The sequence below is a fragment of the Oncorhynchus masou genome, unplaced genomic scaffold (genome assembly GCF_036934945.1).
Source record: "Oncorhynchus masou masou isolate Uvic2021 unplaced genomic scaffold, UVic_Omas_1.1 unplaced_scaffold_2889, whole genome shotgun sequence".
Taxonomy (NCBI): domain Eukaryota; kingdom Metazoa; phylum Chordata; class Actinopteri; order Salmoniformes; family Salmonidae; genus Oncorhynchus; species Oncorhynchus masou.
In genome coordinates this window covers 1-21,426 of record NW_027016907.1, presented here as the reverse complement: position 1 = coordinate 21,426, position 21,426 = coordinate 1, and the positions used below count along the sequence as shown (strand labels likewise).

The 21,426-nt window shown below is 44.6% G+C and overlaps 1 protein-coding gene across 1 annotated transcript; it reads right to left on the bottom strand.

Annotated features, from left to right (window-relative positions):
* Positions 1-3,038: 3,038 nt before the first annotated feature.
* LOC135539329 (arginase-2, mitochondrial-like) lies at positions 3,039-20,649 on the bottom strand (the record flags this gene model as incomplete). Its single annotated transcript, XM_064965150.1, has 6 exons — positions 3,039-4,537; positions 4,847-4,983; positions 5,212-5,316; positions 18,404-18,498; positions 19,438-19,597; positions 20,475-20,649. Coding segments are annotated over 6 exons (860 nt in total), but the record flags the coding sequence as incomplete, so codon positions are not given.
* Positions 20,650-21,426: the final 777 nt, after the last annotated feature.

The following is a 21,426-nucleotide window of genomic DNA, read 5'->3' as shown; positions in this document are numbered from 1 at the left end:
GACAGCCCACTACAGCATGTCTCTGATAGACAGCCCACTACAGCATGTCTCTGATAGACAGCCCACTGCAACATGTCTCTGATAGACAGTCCACTACAGCATGTCTCTGATAGACAGCCCACTGCAGCATGTCTCTGATAGACAGCCCACTACAGCATGTCTCTGATAAACAACCCACTACAGCATGTCTCTGATAGACAGCCCACTACAGCATGTCTCTGATAGACAGCCCACTACAGCATGTCCCTGATAGACAGCCCACTGCAGCATGTCTCTGACAGACAGCCCACGACAGCACGTCTCTGATAGACAGCCCACTACAGCATGTCTCTGATAGACAGCCCACTGCAGCATGTCTCTGATAGACAGCCCACTACAGCATGTCTCTGATAAACAACCCACTACAGCATGTCTCTGATAGACAGCCCACTACAGCATGTCTCTGATAGACAGCCCACTACAGCATGTCCCTGATAGACAGCCCACTGCAGCATGTCTCTGACAGACAGCCCACGACAGCACGTCTCTGATAGACAGCCCACTGCAGCATGTCTCTGACAGACAGCCCACGACAGCACGTCTCTGATAGACAGCCCACTACAGCATGTCTCTGATAGACAGCCCACTACAGCATGTCTCTGATAGACAGCCCACTACAGCATGTCTCTGATAGACAGCCCACTACAGCACGTCTCTGATAGACAGCCCACTACAGCATGTCTCTGATAGACAGCCCACTGCAGCATGTCTCTGTCTCTGATAGACAGCCCACTACAGCATGTCTCTGATAGACAGCCCACTACAGCATGTCTCTGATAGACAGTCCACTACAGCACGTCTCTGATAGACAGCCCACTACAGCATGTCTCTGATAGACAGCCCACTGCAGCATGTCTCTGTCTCTGATAGACAGCCCACTACAGCATGTCTCTGATAGACAGCCCACTACAGCATGTCTCTGATAGACAGTCCACTACAGCATGTCTCTGATAGACAGTCCACTACAGCATGTCTCTGATAGACAGTCCACTACAGCATGTCTCTGATAGACAGCCCACTACAGCATGTCTCTGACAGACAGCCCACTACAGCATGTCTCTGATAGACAGTCCACTACAGCATGTCTCTGATAGACAGCCCACTACAGCATGTCTCTGATAGACAGCCCACTACAGCACATCTCTGATAGACAGCCCACTACAGCACATCTCTGATAGACAGCCCACTACAGCACGTCTCTGATAGACAGCCCACTACAGCATGTCTCTGATAGACAGCCCACTACAGCATGCACTTATTGATGAAGCCAATGACACGTGGTGTACTCCTCAATGCCATTGGAGGAATCCCGGAACATATTCCAGTCTGTACTGCAAAACAGTCCTGTAGCTTAGGCTCTGCTTCATCTGACCACTTTTGTTATTGATCTAGTCACTGGTGCTTCGTGCTTTAATTTTTACTTGTAAGCAGGAATCAGTAGGATGGAATTATGGTCAGATTTTCCAAATGGAGGGCGAGGGAGAGCTTTTTTTTATGCGTCTCTGTGTGTGGAGTAAAGGGGGTCCAGAGTTATTTTCCCTCTGGTTGCACATTTAATATGCTGATAGAAATTTGGTAAAACAAATGTACTTTTCCCTGCATTAAAGTCCCCGGCCACTAGGGGCGCTACCTCTGGATGAGCATTTTCTTGTTTGCTTATGGCGGAATACAGCTCATTCAATGCTGATGCTGTCTTAGTGCCTCTGACTGTGGTGGTATGTAAAACTGCTGCAAAGAATACAGATGAAAACTCTCTCGGTAGGTAGTGTGGTCTACAGCTTATCATGAGAAACTCTCCCTCGGGCGAGCAATATGCGGAGGTCATCCGTTCACCGCATCTCACAAAGGCAGTTGGCACCAAAAATGACAAATGTCCATTGCTCGTGTTTCTTGGCCCAAGTAAGTCTCTTCTTATTGGTGTCCTCTAGTAGTGGTTTCTTTGCAGCAATTCGACCATAACGGCCTGATTCACACAGTCTCCTCTGAACAGTTGATTTTGAGATGTATCGGTTACTTGAAGTCTGAAGCATTTATTTGGGCTGTAATTTCTGAGGTTGGTAACTCTAATGACGACGGCAGTGTAGCCTAGTGGTTAGAGTGTTGGACTAGTAACCGAAAGGTTGTAAGTTCAAATCCCTGAGCTGACAAGGTACAAATCTGTCGTTCTGGCCCTGAACAGGCAGTTAACCCACTGTTCCTAGGCCATCATTGAAAATAAGAATTTGTCCTTAACTGACTTGCCGAGTGAAATAAAGGTGAAATAAAAAAATAACTTATTCTCTGCAGCAGAGGTAACTTTTGGTCTTCCTTTCCTGTGGCGGTCCTCATGAGAGGCAGTTTCATCACAGTGCTTGATATGTTCCGTATTGACTGACCTTCATGTCTTTGTCTCTTTGCTTATTTGAGCTGTTCTTGCCATAATATGGACTTGGTCTTTTACCAAATAGGGCTATCTTCTGTATACCACCCCTACCTTGTCACAACACAACTGATTGACTGAAACACATTGAGGAAAGAAATTCAACTAATTATTTTAAGAAGGCACACCTGTTAATTGAAATGCATTCCAGGTGACTACCTCATGAAGCTGGTTGAGAGAATGCCAAGAGTGTGCAAAGCTGTCATCAAGGCAAAAGGGTGGCTACTTTGAAAAATCTTAAAATATATTTTGATTTCGTAACTACACGATTCCATATGTTCTCATAGTAACAGAAAAACCCTTGAACGAGTAGGTGTTCTAAAACTTTTGACCGGTAGTGTATGTATGTATGTATTTATGGTGGTGCTGTGGTTTGTTGAGATGCAAAACACATTTCCCCGAAAGGGACACAATACAGAAATGATTATTATTCAGCTGAAGGGCTGGAATGGAGGCACACAGACAGCTCTCTCCCTATTTACAATAGACCTTGATGCAAGACTAAAACCAACTAGACTTGCTCTGCCAGTGTAAGCCACATGTCACAATGGAGACCACAAAGCAAAACACACAGGTCTGATTTCATTGTGGAAGACTAATTATTTACTTTTAAAAAGACAGTCATTCAGTGGGCACGTCAAAAAAAGGCATTTGTTATATTTAGTAAATAAAATTAGTTATTTCACTCAGCATTTACCATACAGCCATTACATACACTAATTTTAACTTATTAAAAATTAACTGGTCATTTAATACGGACTAAAATAACACCGACATGGATTCATAAGTCATTATTAACTACTACAAAACACAATCATTCTCGACGAAAACAAATTACGTCAAACCCCACATCTGCTCCTAGAGTACAAACGCATCACTACGACAACTCAACTGGCACAGACACTCGCTCGAGCTGAGGCACATAACGAGCTGTGGCACATAACGAGCTGAGGCACATAACGAGCTGAGGCACATAACGAGCTGTGGCACATAACGAGCTGTGGCACATAACGAGCTGCGGCACATAACGAGCTGCGGCACATAACGAGCTGCGGCACATAACGAGCTGAGGCACATAACGAGCTGCGGCACATAACGAGCTGAGGCACATAATGAGCTGAGGTATTTGTGTTTCCAAACCACACTATGGTCACATTAGTATTTTCATTTCGTTACAACCCTGTTATATTGCAGAGACTCAGGATCCAGTCATGAGCAATACTGCGTTTTAGTGATCGCCTGTGGGGCGCACCACTGGTCGCCGCCTGTGGGGCGCACCACTGGTCGCCGCCTGTGGGGCGCACCACTGGTCGCCGCCTGTGGGACGCACCACTGGTCGCCGCCTGTGGGGCGCACCACTGGTCGCCGCCTGTGGGGCGCACCACTGATCACATCGAATACAGTCAACATTTAAATAGTGGAGCTCGGGAGACTGTCCTGTCAAGGCCATAGCGACCAGCTGTTGATCACATCAGTTTAAATTTGAGATGTGGGCTTTTAATAGCCTGGGTTACCAGTCTATTTGTACTACTATTTTGCCAGTCTTGTCATGGCAAACAGTTGACATGAAAACACAGATCTGGGCCCAGGCTAAAGCTTTACACGCCATCTTAGTAAATTAGAGATGTAATCCTTGAACAAGGCTTTGCAAGTTCAGTCATGATTGTTTGACTGACTGTTGAACAGGTTGCCATACAGAGAGATATATATATCTATCTTATATACACACACACACACACACACACAGAAGATGCAACTAAATTCTTTGAAACAATTCAACTACAGTTTCAGTGCATCTGTTCTGTATGTAAAGTCTTTTTTATTCAGGAATGCCAAGTGGTTATATGTTGAAAGTCTTTTGAGTTCTAGAATGTGGTTCTAGAATGTGGTTCTAGAGTCGAAGCTGTTCCGTGTCGTCTTTGAGTGTTTGCGACTCCTGGGTGATGGGACCTCCCTCGCGGGTCTGGCCCAGGGATGATGCGATGACATCCACCGCCATGGAAGCGGTGCTCGCCACCGCCTCACGACTCGCCCCCAGGGCTGGGTTGACCTCAACAAGGTCCATCACCGACAACAACCCTGGAGATTAGACAAACAATCTATTAAGTTTCAGTTTCTTTTTTTTTTTGTAGAATGTTGCAGACAGAAAATGTACTTCAAAGAATGTTACATATTGAAATGTTACTTCATAGAAGACTGTTCTTATCGTACCAACAGCATAACGATATAAACCACTCATGCAATGCAATAACTATTCTCATCCTACCAAGAGTCTTGCATAGCTTAGAAAAGTTTAAGTTTAATGACAGACTTTCCCCCATAATTTCGTATAAATGTATCATTACAGTGTTCCTGTGTTATGGATCATTACAGCATGCCCTAACATACCTGTGTTGTGGATCTCCTCTGTGATCCAGATTCCTTCTCTGTAGGTCAGACCTCCGTTTACTGGTGTTCCTGTGGCCGGGGCCAAAGATGGGTCCATCGCATCAATGTCAAAACTCAGATGGATCGGCCGCTGCTTCCTATTGGACAAGAGGAGAAGACAATAAGTGTTCAGAATACAGTTCAGTGAATCAATCCACTTTCAACTCAAATTCATCGGTCGCCTGAACACGCTCCAACCAGTCGCCTGAACCCATGTATGGGGCCTAATGTAATTGACATAACGAAAGGCTCAAAGTCAGTCATACAGTAAGCTGCTTAGTTAGTTTATAACATCACTCCTTAATCTTTAACAGTAATTCAATGACCTTGACAAGAGGTGGTCGAAAGTGACTTCCATGACTCTCTGGATGCCGAGCCTGTCGATGTCTCTCATTGTGAAGTACTGGACACCCAAGTCCTTCAGGGTGTCGCTGTGAGGAGAAAGGAGAGTAGAATGGGTGTCCGGAAGTGTATTTTAAAAACAGGTGGAATTATGTGGACAGTTGCATTTTTTCAATTCACATTTAGGTCATTTACCCGACACTCTTATCCAGATCAACAACTATCAGGCTACCGGTGTGTACTGCGGAGGCCCGTCAGAATCTTGACCACTTTGGCCAATCAGAAGGGAAAAAAAACAAATTCAGTGTCTGCCTTGAGGATGCTCATAAAACTCCAGACTGCTCTCTCCCCTCCTCTCTGCGCACCCTCCGCTCACTCTCACCTCGCTCTTGCGCAGAGGAACCCAGAACGATGTGACCACTTGGTTAAGGCAACACCGTTTTGCCTAGGACACCCAAACCAGTGGCCACCGCTAAGTCCAAGGAGCCTGGCCCTCTCTGGAAGTTGCTGTAGTCCTGCCTGGGATAGTTAGCCTTACATTGTCTATTGGTTGAGACACAGGGCCCGTTCTAGCTTGGTATGTCAGGGTGGGAAACTGGAAATGTGAATTGGGCCAATTTAGAGATAGTAAGGCATTTGTACTGAACAAAAATATAAATGCAACAGTTCATAAGGAAATCAGTCAATTGAAATTAATTAATTAGGCCCTAATGACTGGGAATAGAGACGTGCATCTGTTGGTCACAGAGACACTACATGTGGACACCTGCTCATCGAACATCTCATTCTAAAATCATGGGCATTAATATGGAGTTGGTCCCCCCCTTTTTTGCTATAACAGCCTCCACTCTTCTGGGAAGGCTTTCCACTAGATGGGGTTGAGGTCAGGGCTCTGTGCAGGCCGGTCAAGTTCTTCCACACCGATCTCGACAAACCATTTCTGTATTGACCTCACTTTGTGCAAGGAGGCATTGTCATGCTGAAACTGGAAAGGGCCTTCCCTGAACTGGTGCCACACATTTGGAAGCACACAATGGTCTAGAATGTCATTGTATTCTGTAGCGTTAATATTTCCCCACACTGGAACTAAGGGGCCTGAACTATGAAAAACAGCCCCAGACCATTATTCCTCCTCCACCAAACTTTACAGTTGGCACTGTGCATTCAGGCAGGTAAAGTTCTCCAGGCATCCGCCAAACCCAGATTCGCCAGATGGTGAAGCGTGATTCATCACTCCAGATGCTGGCACTGTCCAATCAGCAACTTTCACAAAAAAAAACAAAAAATAGCCTTTTAGTTATTTTACTTAAAATTACATTTTATCAAGATCTTGTTTGCCTATGCCGAAGTCATAATATTATTACTATTATTATTATTATTATAATAAATATTAGAGTATCACTTCTCACAACGGTGCTCTTTTAGTAAAGTTTGATCAAATCTGAATCAATGTCTTGCAAGATCACAATTATTCATTCATATATTTTACATAATAGAACTGTATATACACTAAATACAAGAAAGGCTAATTGTCACGTTCTGACCTTAGTTCTTTTATTATGGAGTTGGACCCCCACCCTTTGCTGCTATAACAGCCTCCACTTTTCAGGGAAGTCATTTCCAGGGAAGGGAAGTCCTTTTGTTAGGTCTTTGTTTTAGTATGGTCAGGGCGTGAGTTGGGTGGGTAATCTATGTTCCTTTTTCTATGTTTTGGGATTTCTGTGTTTGGCCTGGTATTGTTCTCAATCAGAGGCAGCTGTTTATCGTTGTCCCTGATTTGAGAACCATACTTAGGTAGCCTGGTTTCACGTTTGAGTTGTGGGTGATTGTTTTTCTGTTGTGTGTCTGCACCAGACAGAACTGTTTTCGGTTGTTTCTCTGTGTTATTTCGTTATCTCCGTGTTAATTTTAATAAATATGAACACGTACCACGCTGCACCTTGGTCCTCACCTTCGTCCACCAACAGCGGCCGTTACATTAATAGTTAACACCATCTGCTCACCAAACAGTCATTCAATAACATTTCAATGCCTATTCCCATGAAACTGAATGTGATCAATCAACTGTATATCAACTGTATAATAATTATCATTCCGTTTGGACGGTTAAAACATGAAGAATTATCATTCACGATTGACAGTGATGATGGCCTATTTTGAAACGAGGTAGCCTTTGCCTAACCTGGTGTTTGAGGGTATGAAACATTTTAATTTCTCTTTAGACAATCGCCTGTGTGTGGGCATAGCCACACCTTGCAATTGGTGGACACATCTTTCAAATCATATTCTATATTCAATAGACCACATGTCATATTCTATATTCAATAGCTACATCTGTCATATTCTATATTCAATAGACTACATCTGTCATATTCTATATTCAATAGCTACATCTGTCATATTCTATATTCAATAGACTACGTCTGTCATATTCTATATTGATAGGCTATTCAATAGCTACATCTGTCATATTCTATATTCAATAGCTACATCTGTCATATTCTATAATGATAGGCTACGTCTGTCATATTCTATATTCAATAGCTACATCTGTCATATTCTATATTCAATAGACTACATCTGTCATATTCTATATTCAATAGACTACATCTGTCATATTCTATATTCAATAGACTACATCTGTCATATTCTATATTCAATAGACTACATCTGTCATATTCTATATTCAATAGACTACATCTGTCATATTCTATATTCAATAGACTACGTCTGTCATATTCTATATTGATAGGCTATTCAATAGCTACATCTGTCATATTCTATATTCAATAGACTACATCTGTCATATTCTATATTCAATAGGCTACATCTGTCATATTCTATATTCAATAGCTACATCTGTCATATTCTATAATGATAGGCTATTCAATAGGCTACGTCTGTCATATTCTATATTCAATAGCTACATCTGTCATATTCAATAGACTACATCTGTCATATTCTATATTCAATAGACTACATCTGTCATATTCTATATTCAATAGGCTACATCTGTCATATTCTATATTCAATAGGCTACATCTGTCATATTCTATATTCAATAGGCTACATCTGTCATATTCTATATTCAATAGGCTACATCTGTCATATTCTATATTCAATAGGCTACATCTGTCATATTCTATATTCAATAGACTACATCTGTCATATTCTATATTCAATAGACTACATCTGTCATATTCTATATTCAATAGGCTACATCTGTCATATTCTATATTCAATAGACTACATCTGTCATATTCTATATTCAATAGACTACATCTGTCATATTCTATATTCAATAGGCTACATCTGTCATATTCTATATTCAATAGCTACATCTGTCATATTCTATAATGATAGGCTATTCAATAGCTACATCTGTCATATTCTATATTCAATAGGCTACATCTGTCATATTCTATATTCAATAGGCTACATCTGTCATATTCTATATTCAATAGACTACATCTGTCATATTCTATATTCAAGACTACATCTGTCATATTCTATATTCAAGACTACATCTGTCATATTCTATATTCAATAGCTACATCTGTCATATTCTATATTCAATAGCTACATCTGTCATATTCTATAATGATAGGCTATTCAATAGGCTACGTCTGTCATATTCTATATTCAATAGCTACATCTGTCATATTCAATAGACTACATCTGTCATATTCTATATTCAATAGACTACATCTGTCATATTCTATATTCAATAGGCTACATCTGTCATATTCTATATTCAATAGACTACATCTGTCATATTCAATAGCTACATCTGTCATATTCTATATTCAATAGGCTACATCTGTCATATTCTATATTCAATAGACTACATCTGTCATATTCAATAGCTACATCTGTCATATTCTATATTCAATAGACTACATCTGTCATATTCTATATTCAATAGCTACATCTGTCATATTCTATATTCAATAGCTACATCTGTCATATTCTAAATTCAATAGGCTACGTCTGTCATATTCTATATTGATAGGCTATTCAATAGCTACATCTGTCATATTCTATATTCAATAGGCTATTCAATAGGCTACGTCTGTCATATTCTATAATGATAGGCTATTCAATAGGCTACGTCTGTCATATTCTATATTCAATAGACTACGTCTGTCATATTCTATAATGATAGGCTATTCAATAGACCACATCTGCCGGTATAAACTTTGCCGAAATTATGATGTCATTTACATTTTGTTTGCGCGCTCTCACCTCAAAACAATAACTTATAAGCAGTGGTGTATAGCTAAGTATACCTATAAGAAATATAGGATGTGTCCAACACATTAGATCCAGCTATGTATTTGGTTTGCTAACTTGCTAGCTAAGTGGCTGTATGTCAAGATCAAGGTTCATGGTGACAGCAGAGACATTCAATCCCCTTCCTTGGATCGAGATTAGTTTGAATACCAGACTCTTTCGCTGAAGTTCCACTCCTTGCCAAAGATACTGGCTTTTGGCAATCTCAACATTCAATACGCGCTGGATTTACAGTGGAGTTGCTCATTGGTTGTTGGAAATAACATTAATATTTTCTATGACAACATGTGGAGCCTCAAATAGAATTAGAACAAAGTAAAGAACAAACATTTAGCTGTTAGCTAGTTACAACCAGGTACAGTGGGGAGAACAAGTATTTGATACACTGCCGATTTTGCAGGTTTTCCTACTTACAAATCATCTAGAGGTCTGTAATATTTATTATAGGTACACTTCAACTGTGAGAGACAGAATCTAAAACCAAAATTCAGAAAATCACATTGTGTGATTTTTAAGTAATTCATTTGCATTTTATTGACCATGACCAGCCTTTCAAAGCAGTTCACGGCTACAGACGTGAGTGCTTCAGGTCGGTAGTCATTTAGGCAGGTTACCTTCGCTTTCTTGGGCACAGGGACAATGGTGGTCTGCTTGAATCGTGTAGGTATTACAGACTGGGTCAGGTTGAGACATGTAGGTACTACAGACTGGGACAGGTTGAGACATGTAGGTACTACAGATTGGGTCAGGGAGAGACATGTAGGTATTACAGACTGGGTCAGGGAGAGACATGTAGGTATTACAGACTGGGTCAGGGAGAGACATGTAGGTATTACAGACTGGGTCAGGGAGAGACATGTAGGTATTACAGACTGGGTCAGGGAGAGACATGTAGGTATTACAGACTGGGTCAGGTTGAGACCTGTAGGTATACAGACTGGGTCAGGTTGAGACATGTAGGTACTACAGACTGGGTCAGGTTGAGACATGTAGGTATTACAGACTGGGTCAGGGAGAGACATGTAGGTATTACAGACTGGGTCAGGTTGAGACATGTAGGTATTACAGACTGGGTCAGGTTGAGACATGTAGGTATTACAGACTGGGTCAGGTTGAGACATGTAGGTATTACAGACTGGGTCAGGGAGAGACATGTAGGTATTACAGACTGGGTCAGGTTGAGACATGTAGGTATTACAGACTGGGTCAGGTTGAGACATGTAGGTATTACAGACTGGGTCAGGTTGAGACCTGTAGGTATACAGACTGGGTCAGGTTGAGACATGTAGGTATTACAGACTGGGTCAGGTTGAGACATGTAGGTATTACAGACTGGGTCAGGTTGAGACATGTAGGTATTACAGACTGGGTCAGGTTGAGACATGTAGGTATTACAGACTGGGTCAGGTTGAGACATGTAGGTATTACAGACTGGGTCAGGTTGAGACATGTAGGTATTACAGACTGGGTCAGGTTGAGACATGTAGGTATTACAGACTGGGTCAGGTTGAGACATGTAGGTATTACAGACTGGGTCAGGTTGAGACATGTAGGTACTACAGACTGGGTAAGGGAGAGGTTGAGACATGTAGGTATTACAGACTGGGTCAGGTTGAGACATGTAGGTATTACAGACTGGGTCAGGTTGAGACATGTAGGTATTACAGACTGGGTCAGGTTGAGACATGTAGGTATTACAGACTGGGTCAGGGTCAGGTTGAGACATGTAGGTATTACAGACTGGGTCAGGGAGAGACATGTAGGTATTACAGACTGGGTCAGGTTGAGACATGTAGGTATTACAGACTGGGTCAGGTTGAGACATGTAGGTATTACAGACTGGGTCAGGGAGAGACATGTAGGTATTACAGACTGGGTCAGGTTGAGACATGTAGGTATTACAGACTGGGTCAGGTTGAGACATGTAGGTACTACAGACTGGGTCAGGTTGAGACATGTAGGTATCACAGACTGGGTCAGGGAGAGACATGTAGGTATTACAGACTGGGTCAGGGAGAGACATGTAGGTATTACAGACTGGGTCAGGGAGAGACATGTAGGTATTATAGACTGGGTCAGGTTGAGACATGTAGGTATTACAGACTGGGTCAGGGAGAGACATGTAGGTACTACAGACTGGGTCAGGGAGAGGGAGAGACATGTAGGTACTACAGACTGGGTCAGGTTGAGACATGTAGGTACTACAGACTGGGTCAGGGTCAGGTTGAGACATGTAGGTACTACAGACTGGGTCAGGTTGAGACATGTAGGTATCACAGACTGGGTCAGGGAGAGACATGTAGGTATTATAGACTGGGTCAGGTTGAGACATGTAGGTATTACAGACTGGGTCAGGGAGAGACATGTAGGTACTACAGACTGGGTCAGGGAGAGGGAGAGACATGTAGGTACTACAGACTGGGTCAGGTTGAGACATGTAGGTACTACAGACTGGGTCAGGGTCAGGTTGAGACATGTAGGTACTACAGACTGGGTCAGGGAGAGACATGTAGGTATTACAGACTGGGTCAGGTTGAGACATGTAGGTACTACAGACTGGGTCAGGTTGAGACATGTAGGTATTACAGACTGGGTCAGGTTGAGACATGTAGGTATTACAGACTGGGTCAGGTTGAGACATGTAGGTACTACAGACTGGGTCAGGGAGAGGGAGAGACATGTAGGTATTACAGACTGGGTCAGGTTGAGACATGTAGGTACTACAGACTGGGTCAGGTTGAGACATGTAGGTATTACAGACTGGGTCAGGTTGAGACATGTAGGTACTACAGACTGGGTCAGGGAGAGGGAGAGACATGTAGGTACTACAGACTGGGTCAGGTTGAGACATGTAGGTACTACAGACTGGGTCAGGGTCAGGTTGAGACATGTAGGTACTACAGACTGGGTCAGGTTGAGACATGTAGGTACTACAGACTGGGTCAGGGTCAGGTTGAGACATGTAGGTATTACAGACTGGGTCAGGGAGAGGTTGAGACATGTAGGTATTACAGACTGGGTCAGGTTGAGACATGTAGGTATTACAGACTGGGTCAGGTTGAGACATGTAGGTATTACAGACTGGGTCAGGTTGAGACATGTAGGTATTACAGACTGGGTCAGGGAGAGACATGTAGGTATTACAGACAGGGACAGGTTGAGACATGTAGGTACTACAGACTGGGTCAGGTTGAGACATGTAGGTATTACAGACTGGGTCAGGTTGAGACATGTAGGTATTACAGACTGGGTCAGGGTCAGGTTGAGACATGTAGGTATTACAGACTGGGTCAGGTTGAGACATGTAGGTATTACAGACTGGGTCAGGTTGAGACATGTAGGTATTACAGACTGGGTCAGGGAGAGACATGTAGGTATTATAGACTGGGTCAGGTTGAGACATGTAGGTATTACAGACTGGGTCAGGGAGACATGTAGGTATTACAGACTGGGTCAGGTGAGACATGTAGGTATTACAGACTGGGTCAGGTTGAGACATGTAGGTATTACAGACTGGGTCAGGTTGAGACATGTAGGTATTACAGACTGGGTCAGGTTGAGACATGTAGGTATTACAGACTGGGTCAGGTTGAGACATGTAGGTATTACAGACTGGGTCAGGTTGAGACATGTAGGTATTACAGACTGGGTCAGGTTGAGACATGTAGGTATTACAGACTGGGTCAGGGAGACATGTAGGTATTACAGACTGGGTCAGGTTGAGACATGTAGGTATTACAGACTGGGTCAGGGAGAGACATGTAGGTATTACAGACTGGGTCAGGTTGAGACATGTAGGTATTACAGACTGGGTCAGGGAGAGACATGTAGGTATTACAGACTGGGTCAGGTTGAGACATGTAGGTATTACAGACTGGGTCAGGGAGAGACATGTACAGACTGGGTCAGGTTGAGACATGTAGGTATTAGACTGGGTCAGAGACATGGGTCAGACTGGTCAGGTTGAGACATGTAGGTATTACAGACTGGGTCAGGTTGAGACATGTAGGTATTACAGACTGGGTCAGGTTGAGACATGTAGGTATTACAGACTGGGTCAGGTTGAGACATGTAGGTATTACAGACTGGGTCAGGGTCAGACTGGGTCAGGGTGAGACATGTAGGTATTACAGACTGGGTCAGGGAGAGACATGTAGGTATTACAGACTGGGTCAGGTTGAGACATGTAGGTATTACAGACTGGGTCAGGTTGAGACAGGTTGAGACATGTAGGTATTACAGACTGGGTCAGGGAGAGACATGTAGGTATTACAGACTGGGTCAGGTTGAGACATGTAGGTATTACAGACTGGGTCAGGTTGAGACATGTAGGTACTACAGACTGGGTCAGGTTGAGACATGTAGGTATCACAGACTGGGTCAGGGAGAGACATGTAGGTATTATAGACTGGGTCAGGTTGAGACATGTAGGTATTACAGACTGGGTCAGGGAGAGACATGTAGGTACTACAGACTGGGTCAGGGAGAGGGAGAGACATGTAGGTACTACAGACTGGGTCAGGTTGAGACATGTAGGTACTACAGACTGGGTCAGGGTCAGGTTGAGACATGTAGGTACTACAGACTGGGTCAGGTTGAGACATGTAGGTATCACAGACTGGGTCAGGGAGAGACATGTAGGTATTATAGACTGGGTCAGGTTGAGACATGTAGGTATTACAGACTGGGTCAGGGAGAGACATGTAGGTACTACAGACTGGGTCAGGGAGAGGGAGAGACATGTAGGTACTACAGACTGGGTCAGGTTGAGACATGTAGGTACTACAGACTGGGTCAGGGTCAGGTTGAGACATGTAGGTACTACAGACTGGGTCAGGGAGAGACATGTAGGTATTACAGACTGGGTCAGGTTGAGACATGTAGGTACTACAGACTGGGTCAGGTTGAGACATGTAGGTATTACAGACTGGGTCAGGTTGAGACATGTAGGTACTACAGACTGGGTCAGGGAGAGGGAGAGACATGTAGGTATTACAGACTGGGTCAGGTTGAGACATGTAGGTACTACAGACTGGGTCAGGTTGAGACATGTAGGTATTACAGACTGGGTCAGGTTGAGACATGTAGGTACTACAGACTGGGTCAGGTTGAGACATGTAGGTATTACAGACTGGGTCAGGTTGAGACATGTAGGTACTACAGACTGGGTCAGGGAGAGGGAGAGACATGTAGGTACTACAGACTGGGTCAGGTTGAGACATGTAGGTACTACAGACTGGGTCAGGGTCAGGTTGAGACATGTAGGTACTACAGACTGGGTCAGGTTGAGACATGTAGGTACTACAGACTGGGTCAGGGTCAGGTTGAGACATGTAGGTATTACAGACTGGGTCAGGGAGAGGTTGAGACATGTAGGTATTACAGACTGGGTCAGGTTGAGACATGTAGGTATTACAGACTGGGTCAGGTTGAGACATGTAGGTATTACAGACTGGGTCAGGGTCAGGTTGAGACATGTAGGTATTACAGACTGGGTCAGGGAGAGACATGTAGGTATTACAGACTGGGTCAGGTTGAGACATGTAGGTATTACAGACTGGGTCAGGGAGAGACATGTAGGTATTACAGACTGGGTCAGGTTGAGACATGTAGGTATTACAGACTGGGTCAGGTTGAGACATGTAGGTATTACAGACTGGGTCAGGTTGAGACATGTAGGTATTACAGACTGGGTCAGGTTGAGACATGTAGGTATTACATGACTGGGTCAGGTTGAGACATGTAGGTATTACAGACTGGGTTGAGACATGGGTTGACTGGGTCAGGTTGAGACATGTAGGTATTACAGACTGGGTCAGGTTGAGACATGTAGGTATTACAGACTGGGTCAGGTTGAGACATGTAGGTATTACAGACTGGGTCAGGTTGAGACATGTAGGTATTACAGACTGGGTCAGGTTGAGACATGTAGGTATTACAGACTGGGTCAGGTTGAGACATGTAGGTATTACAGACTGGGTCAGGTTGAGACATGTAGGTATTACAGACTGGGTCAGGGTCAGGTTGAGACATGTAGGTATTACAGACTGGGTCAGGGAGAGACATGTAGGTATTACAGACTGGGTCAGGTTGAGACATGTAGGTATTACAGACTGGGTCAGGGAGAGACATGTAGGTATTACAGACTGGGTCAGGGAGAGACATGTAGGTATTACAGACTGGGTCAGGGAGAGACATGTAGGTATTACAGACTGGGTCAGGTTGAGACATGTAGGTATTACAGACTGGGTCAGGGAGAGACATGTAGGTATTACAGACTGGGTCAGGTTGAGACATGTAGGTATTACAGACTGGGTCAGGTTGAGACATGTAGGTATTACAGACTGGGTCAGGGAGAGACATGTAGGTATTACAGACTGGGTCAGGTTGAGACATGTAGGTATTACAGACTGGGTCAGGTTGAGACATGTAGGTATTACAGACTGGGTCAGGTTGAGACATGTAGGTATTACAGACTGGGTCAGGTTGAGACATGTAGGTATTACAGACTGGGTCAGGGTCAGGTTGAGACATGTAGGTATTACAGACTGGGTCAGGGAGAGACATGTAGGTATTACAGACTGGGTCAGGTTGAGACATGTAGGTATTACAGACTGGGTCAGGGAGAGACATGTAGGTATTACAGACTGGGTCAGGGAGAGACATGTAGGTATTACAGACTGGGTCAGGGAGAGGTTGAGACATGTAGGTACTACAGACTGGGTCAGGTTGAGACATGTAGGTATTACAGACTGGGTCAGGTTGAGACATGTAGGTATTACAGACTGGGTCAGGTTGAGACATGTAGGTATTACAGACTGGGTCAGGTTGAGACATGTAGGTATTACAGACTGGGTCAGGTTGAGACATGTAGGTATTACAGACTGGGTCAGGTTGAGACATGTAGGTATTACAGACTGGGTCAGGTTGAGACATGTAGGTATTACAGACTGGGTCAGGTTGAGACATGTAGGTATTACAGACTGGGTCAGGGAGAGACATGTAGGTATTACAGACTGGGTCAGGTTGAGACATGTAGGTATTACAGACTGGGTCAGGTTGAGACATGTAGGTATTACAGACTGGGTCAGGGAGAGACATGTAGGTATTATAGACTGGGTCAGGTTGAGACATGTAGGTATTATAGACTGGGTCAGGTTGAGACATGTAGGTATTACAGACTGGGTCAGGTTGAGACATGTAGGTATTACAGACTGGGTCAGGTTGAGACATGTAGGTATTACAGACTGGGTCAGGGACAGGTTGAGACATGTAGGTACTACAGACTGGGTCAGGTTGAGACATGTAGGTACTACAGACTGGGTCAGGTTGAGACATGTAGGTACTACAGACTGGGTCAGGTTGAGACATGTAGGTACTACAGACTGGGTCAGGGAGAGACATGTAGGTATTACAGACTGGGTCAGGGAGAGACATGTAGGTACTACAGACTGGGTCAGGTTGAGACATGTAGGTATTACAGACTGGGTCAGGGAGAGACATGTAGGTATTACAGACTGGGTCAGGTTGAGACATGTAGGTACTACAGACTGGGTCAGGTTGAGACATGTAGGTATTACAGACTGGGTCAGGTTGAGACATGTAGGTACTACAGACTGGGTCAGGTTGAGACATGTAGGTACTACAGACTGGGTCAGGTTGAGACATGTAGGTATTACAGACTGGGTCAGGGAGAGACATGTAGGTATTACAGACTGGGTCAGGTTGAGACATGTAGGTATTACAGACTGGGTCAGGGAGAGACATGTAGGTATTACAGACTGGGTCAGGTTGAGACATGTAGGTATTACAGACTGGGTCAGGGAGAGGTTGAGACATGTAGGTATTACAGACTGGGTCAGGGACAGGTTGAAAATGTCAGTATAGTAAAGGTGTTCTAGAGTATTTTTTGTCAGGTTGCACATGTGACATGCTGGTAGAAATGAGGTAAAACAGATTGAAGTTTGCCTGCATTAAAGTCTACGGCCACTAGGAGTGCAGCTTCTGGATGAGCATTTTCTTGTTTGCTTATGGCCCTATACAGCTCGTTGATTGCAGTCTTAGTGCCAGCATCGGTCTGTGGTGGTAAATAGACTGCTACGAAAAATATAGATGAGAAATCTCTTGGTAGATAGTGTGATCTACAGCTTATCATGAGGTAGTCTACCTCAGGCGAGCAATACATCGAGACTTACTTAATATTAGACGTCGCACACCAGCTGTGATTTACCAATAGACACACATCATCACCCCTCCACACCCCTTGCCGGACGTGCCCATTCTGTCCTGCCGATGCAGATCCCAGCTAACTGTACATTATCCATGTCTTCGTTCAGCCACGACTCAGTTTAACAGAAGATATGACCGTTTTTAATGACCTGTTGGTAGGATAGTCTTGAACGGAGCTCATCCAGTTTATTCTCCAGTGATTGCACGTTGGCCAATAGGATGGACGGTCGAGGCCGGTTACCCACTCGCCGACAAATTCTCACAGAGATGGTATGAACATCTAGATACTGCCCAACCTTAGTATACTGTGGTGTGACAGTGGTATGTGGTTGAATGCACCAAGTTCAACTATAAGTCGCTCTGGATAAGAGCTCAGTCTGCTAATTGTTATGTATTTATTTCACCTTTATTTAACCAGGTAGGCAAGTTGAGAACAAGTTCTCATTTACAATTGCGACCCTGACCAAGATAAAGCAAAGCAGTTCGACACATACAACAGAGTTACACATGGAGTAAAACAAACATACAGTCAATAATACAGTAGAAAAATAAGTCTATATACACACACACAATAATATACAAAATGACTAAAATGTCAAATGTAATGCGTTTTAACTGTGTTATAAATCGTAGTGTACAGAGGAGTGTACTTACTACTCTCCAGGATCGACGTCTCTCAGGCCAATGTAGACCAGGTCCTTAGCCGACAGGAAGGGCTTCACCCAGCTGAACCCTGGCAGCTCTGGCATCTACAGAAACAACAACAGATAACAGGTCAGTATCAGAGGGAGAGCAGTAAGGCTGTAGTGAGAACATAGCCTGGTATCCAGATCTGTTAGTGACCATAGAGTTGGCTATACAGCACTAACAGATCTGGATACCAGGCTATATTCTCCCTACAGCCTTAGTTTTTACATTTACATTTAAGTCATTTAGCAGACGCTCTTATCCAGAGCGACTTACAAATTGGTGAATTCACCTTCTGACATCCAGTGGAACAGCCACTTTACAATAGTGCATCTAAATCATTAAGGGGGGGTGGTGAGAAGGATTACTTATCCTATCCTAGGTATCACTCTTAGTGACCATAGAGTTGGCTATACAGCACTATGGCTGTAGTGAGAACATAGCCTGGTATCCAGATCTGTTAGTGACCATAGAGTTGACTATACAGCACTAACAGATCTGGATACCAGGCTATATTCTCCCTACAGCCTTAGTGACCATAGAGTTGGCTATACAGCACTAAGGCTGTAGGGAGAATATAGCCTGGTATCCAGATCTGTTAGTGCTGTATAGCCAACTCTATGGTCACTGAGGCTGTAGGGAGAATATAGCCTGGTATCCAGATCTGTTAGTGCTGTATAGCCAACTCTATGGTCACTGAGGCTGTAGTGAGAACATAGCCTGGTATACAAATCTGTTAGTGACTACATGTGCAACCTGGCTATACAGCACTATGGTCACTGAGGCTGTAGGGAGAATATAGCCTGGTATCCAGATCTGCTAGTGCTGTATAGCCAACTCTATGGTCACTGAGGCCACGGGGGGGAACCACTTGGACATGACACCTTCATTTGAAACCCACAGACTTCCGGTGGCTACCCAGGCAACCAGAGACGTAAGCATGGCCTGGCGTTAGGGATCAGGATAGTGAGAATGTCTACCAAACTCCTCTATCATCTCACCTTGTTCTGCAGCTCTTTCAGCATAAAGGCAACCGACTGTCCGTGGAGGTTCCCTGAGGGCGAGGTGAGGGGCGTGTTTATGTCAGCGTGGGCGTCGACCCAGACCAGACACAGGTCAGGACACTGCCGGGCGTGGCCTTCCACTGAACCAATGGCCAGGCTGCGGGGGGAGAGATCAGGAAGGGGGTTAGAATCCAATCTCCTTCCACTGAACCAATGGCCAGGCTGCGGGGGGAGAGATCAGGAAGGGGGTTAGAATCCAATCTCCTTCCACTGAACCAATGGCCAGGCTGCGGGGGGAGAGATCAGGAAGGGGGTTAGAATCCAATCTCCATTATTAATAGATTTTAATTACGTGTAATACATTCTGTTCCCCCCTGATAAACCTGTTGCCACTATGTTTATATTCAACCTTTATTTAAATAGGCAAGTCAGTTCAGAACAAATTCCTATTTTACAATGACGGCCTAAAGCGGCCAAACCCTCCCCTTTTATTAACCTTTATTTTACCAGGCAAGTCAGTTAAGAACAAATTCTTATTTGTTATGACGGCCTAGGAACAGCGGGTTAACTGGCCTAGGAACAGCGGGTTAACTGGCCTAGGAACAGCGGGTTAACTGGCCTAGGAACAGCGGGTTAACTGGCCTAGGAACAGCGGGTTAACTGGCCTAGGAACAGCGGGTTAACTGGCCTAGGAACAGCGGGTTAACTGGCCTAGGAACAGCGGGTTAACTGCCTTGTTCAGGGGCAGAACGACAGATTTTTACCTAGTCAGTTCGGGGATTCGAACTTTCAATCTTTTGGTTACAAGTCCAACGCTCTAACCACTAGGCTACCTGCCGCCCCTAACCCGGCCAAACCCCCCCCCCCCCCCACCCGTATGACGCTGGGCCAATTGTGTGCCGACCCCATGTCTAAGGTCCTAAGCCTGCCTAATTTCCTAACACTGTCAATGTTGCTAAAATATGTTGCTAAAATAACAATACCGTGTTGGTTCTCTGAGAGCATGAAGGGGTTGTTGTTGTGGTGGTATGTACCTGTGGTCTCCTCCCAGCAGGATGGTAGTGTGTCCAGCTCCCACAGCGTTGCTGACGGCCCCTGACAGCAGTTTGTTAGCTCTGCCCACAGTGCGAGGGAAGGGGACGTGCATGTAGGGCTCGTCCTTCTCCAGATACTGGAAGCTCAGGTCTCCAAAGTCATGCACTGGGTAATCTGCACAAGGAAATAAAAGGTACGGGTTTACTACACACTGGCTTAATTCAACAGCAAATGGTATGGATGAAATGGAGCATGAATGGTAATGTAGCAGATGGCTTAGTGCAGCTGGAAGTACTGTGTCCCCAGATCCCGAGAGCTAGAAGTACTGTGGCCCCAGATCCTGAGAGCTAGAAGTACTGCGGCCCCAGATCCTGAGAGCTAGAAGTACTGTGTCCCCAGATCCTGAGAGCTAGAAGTACTGTGTCCCCAGATCCTGAGAGCTAGAAGTACTGTGTCCCCAGATCCTGAGAGCTAGAAGTACTGTGTCCCCAGATCCTGAGAGCTAGAAGTACTGCGTCCCCAGATCCTGAGAGCTAGAAGTACTGCGTCCCCAGATCCTGAGAGCTAGAAGTACTGCGTCCCCAGATCCTGAGAGCTAGAAGTACTGCGTCCCCAGATCCTGAGAGCTAGAAGTACTGCGTCCCCAGATCCTGAGAGCTAGAAGTACTGCGTCCCCAGATCCCGAGAGCTAGAAGTACTGCGTCCCCAGATCCCGAGAGCTAGAAGTACTGCGTCCCCAGATCCCGAGAGCTAGAAGTACTGTGTCCCCAGATCCCGAGAGCTGTGTCCCCAGATCCTGAGTACTGTGTCCCCAGATCCTGAGAGCTAGAAGTACTGTGTCCCCAGATCCTGAGAGCTAGAAGTACTGTGTCCCCAGATCCTGAGAGCTAGAAGTACTGTGTCCCCAGATCCTGAGAGCTAGAAGTACTGTGTCCCCAGATCCTGAGAGCT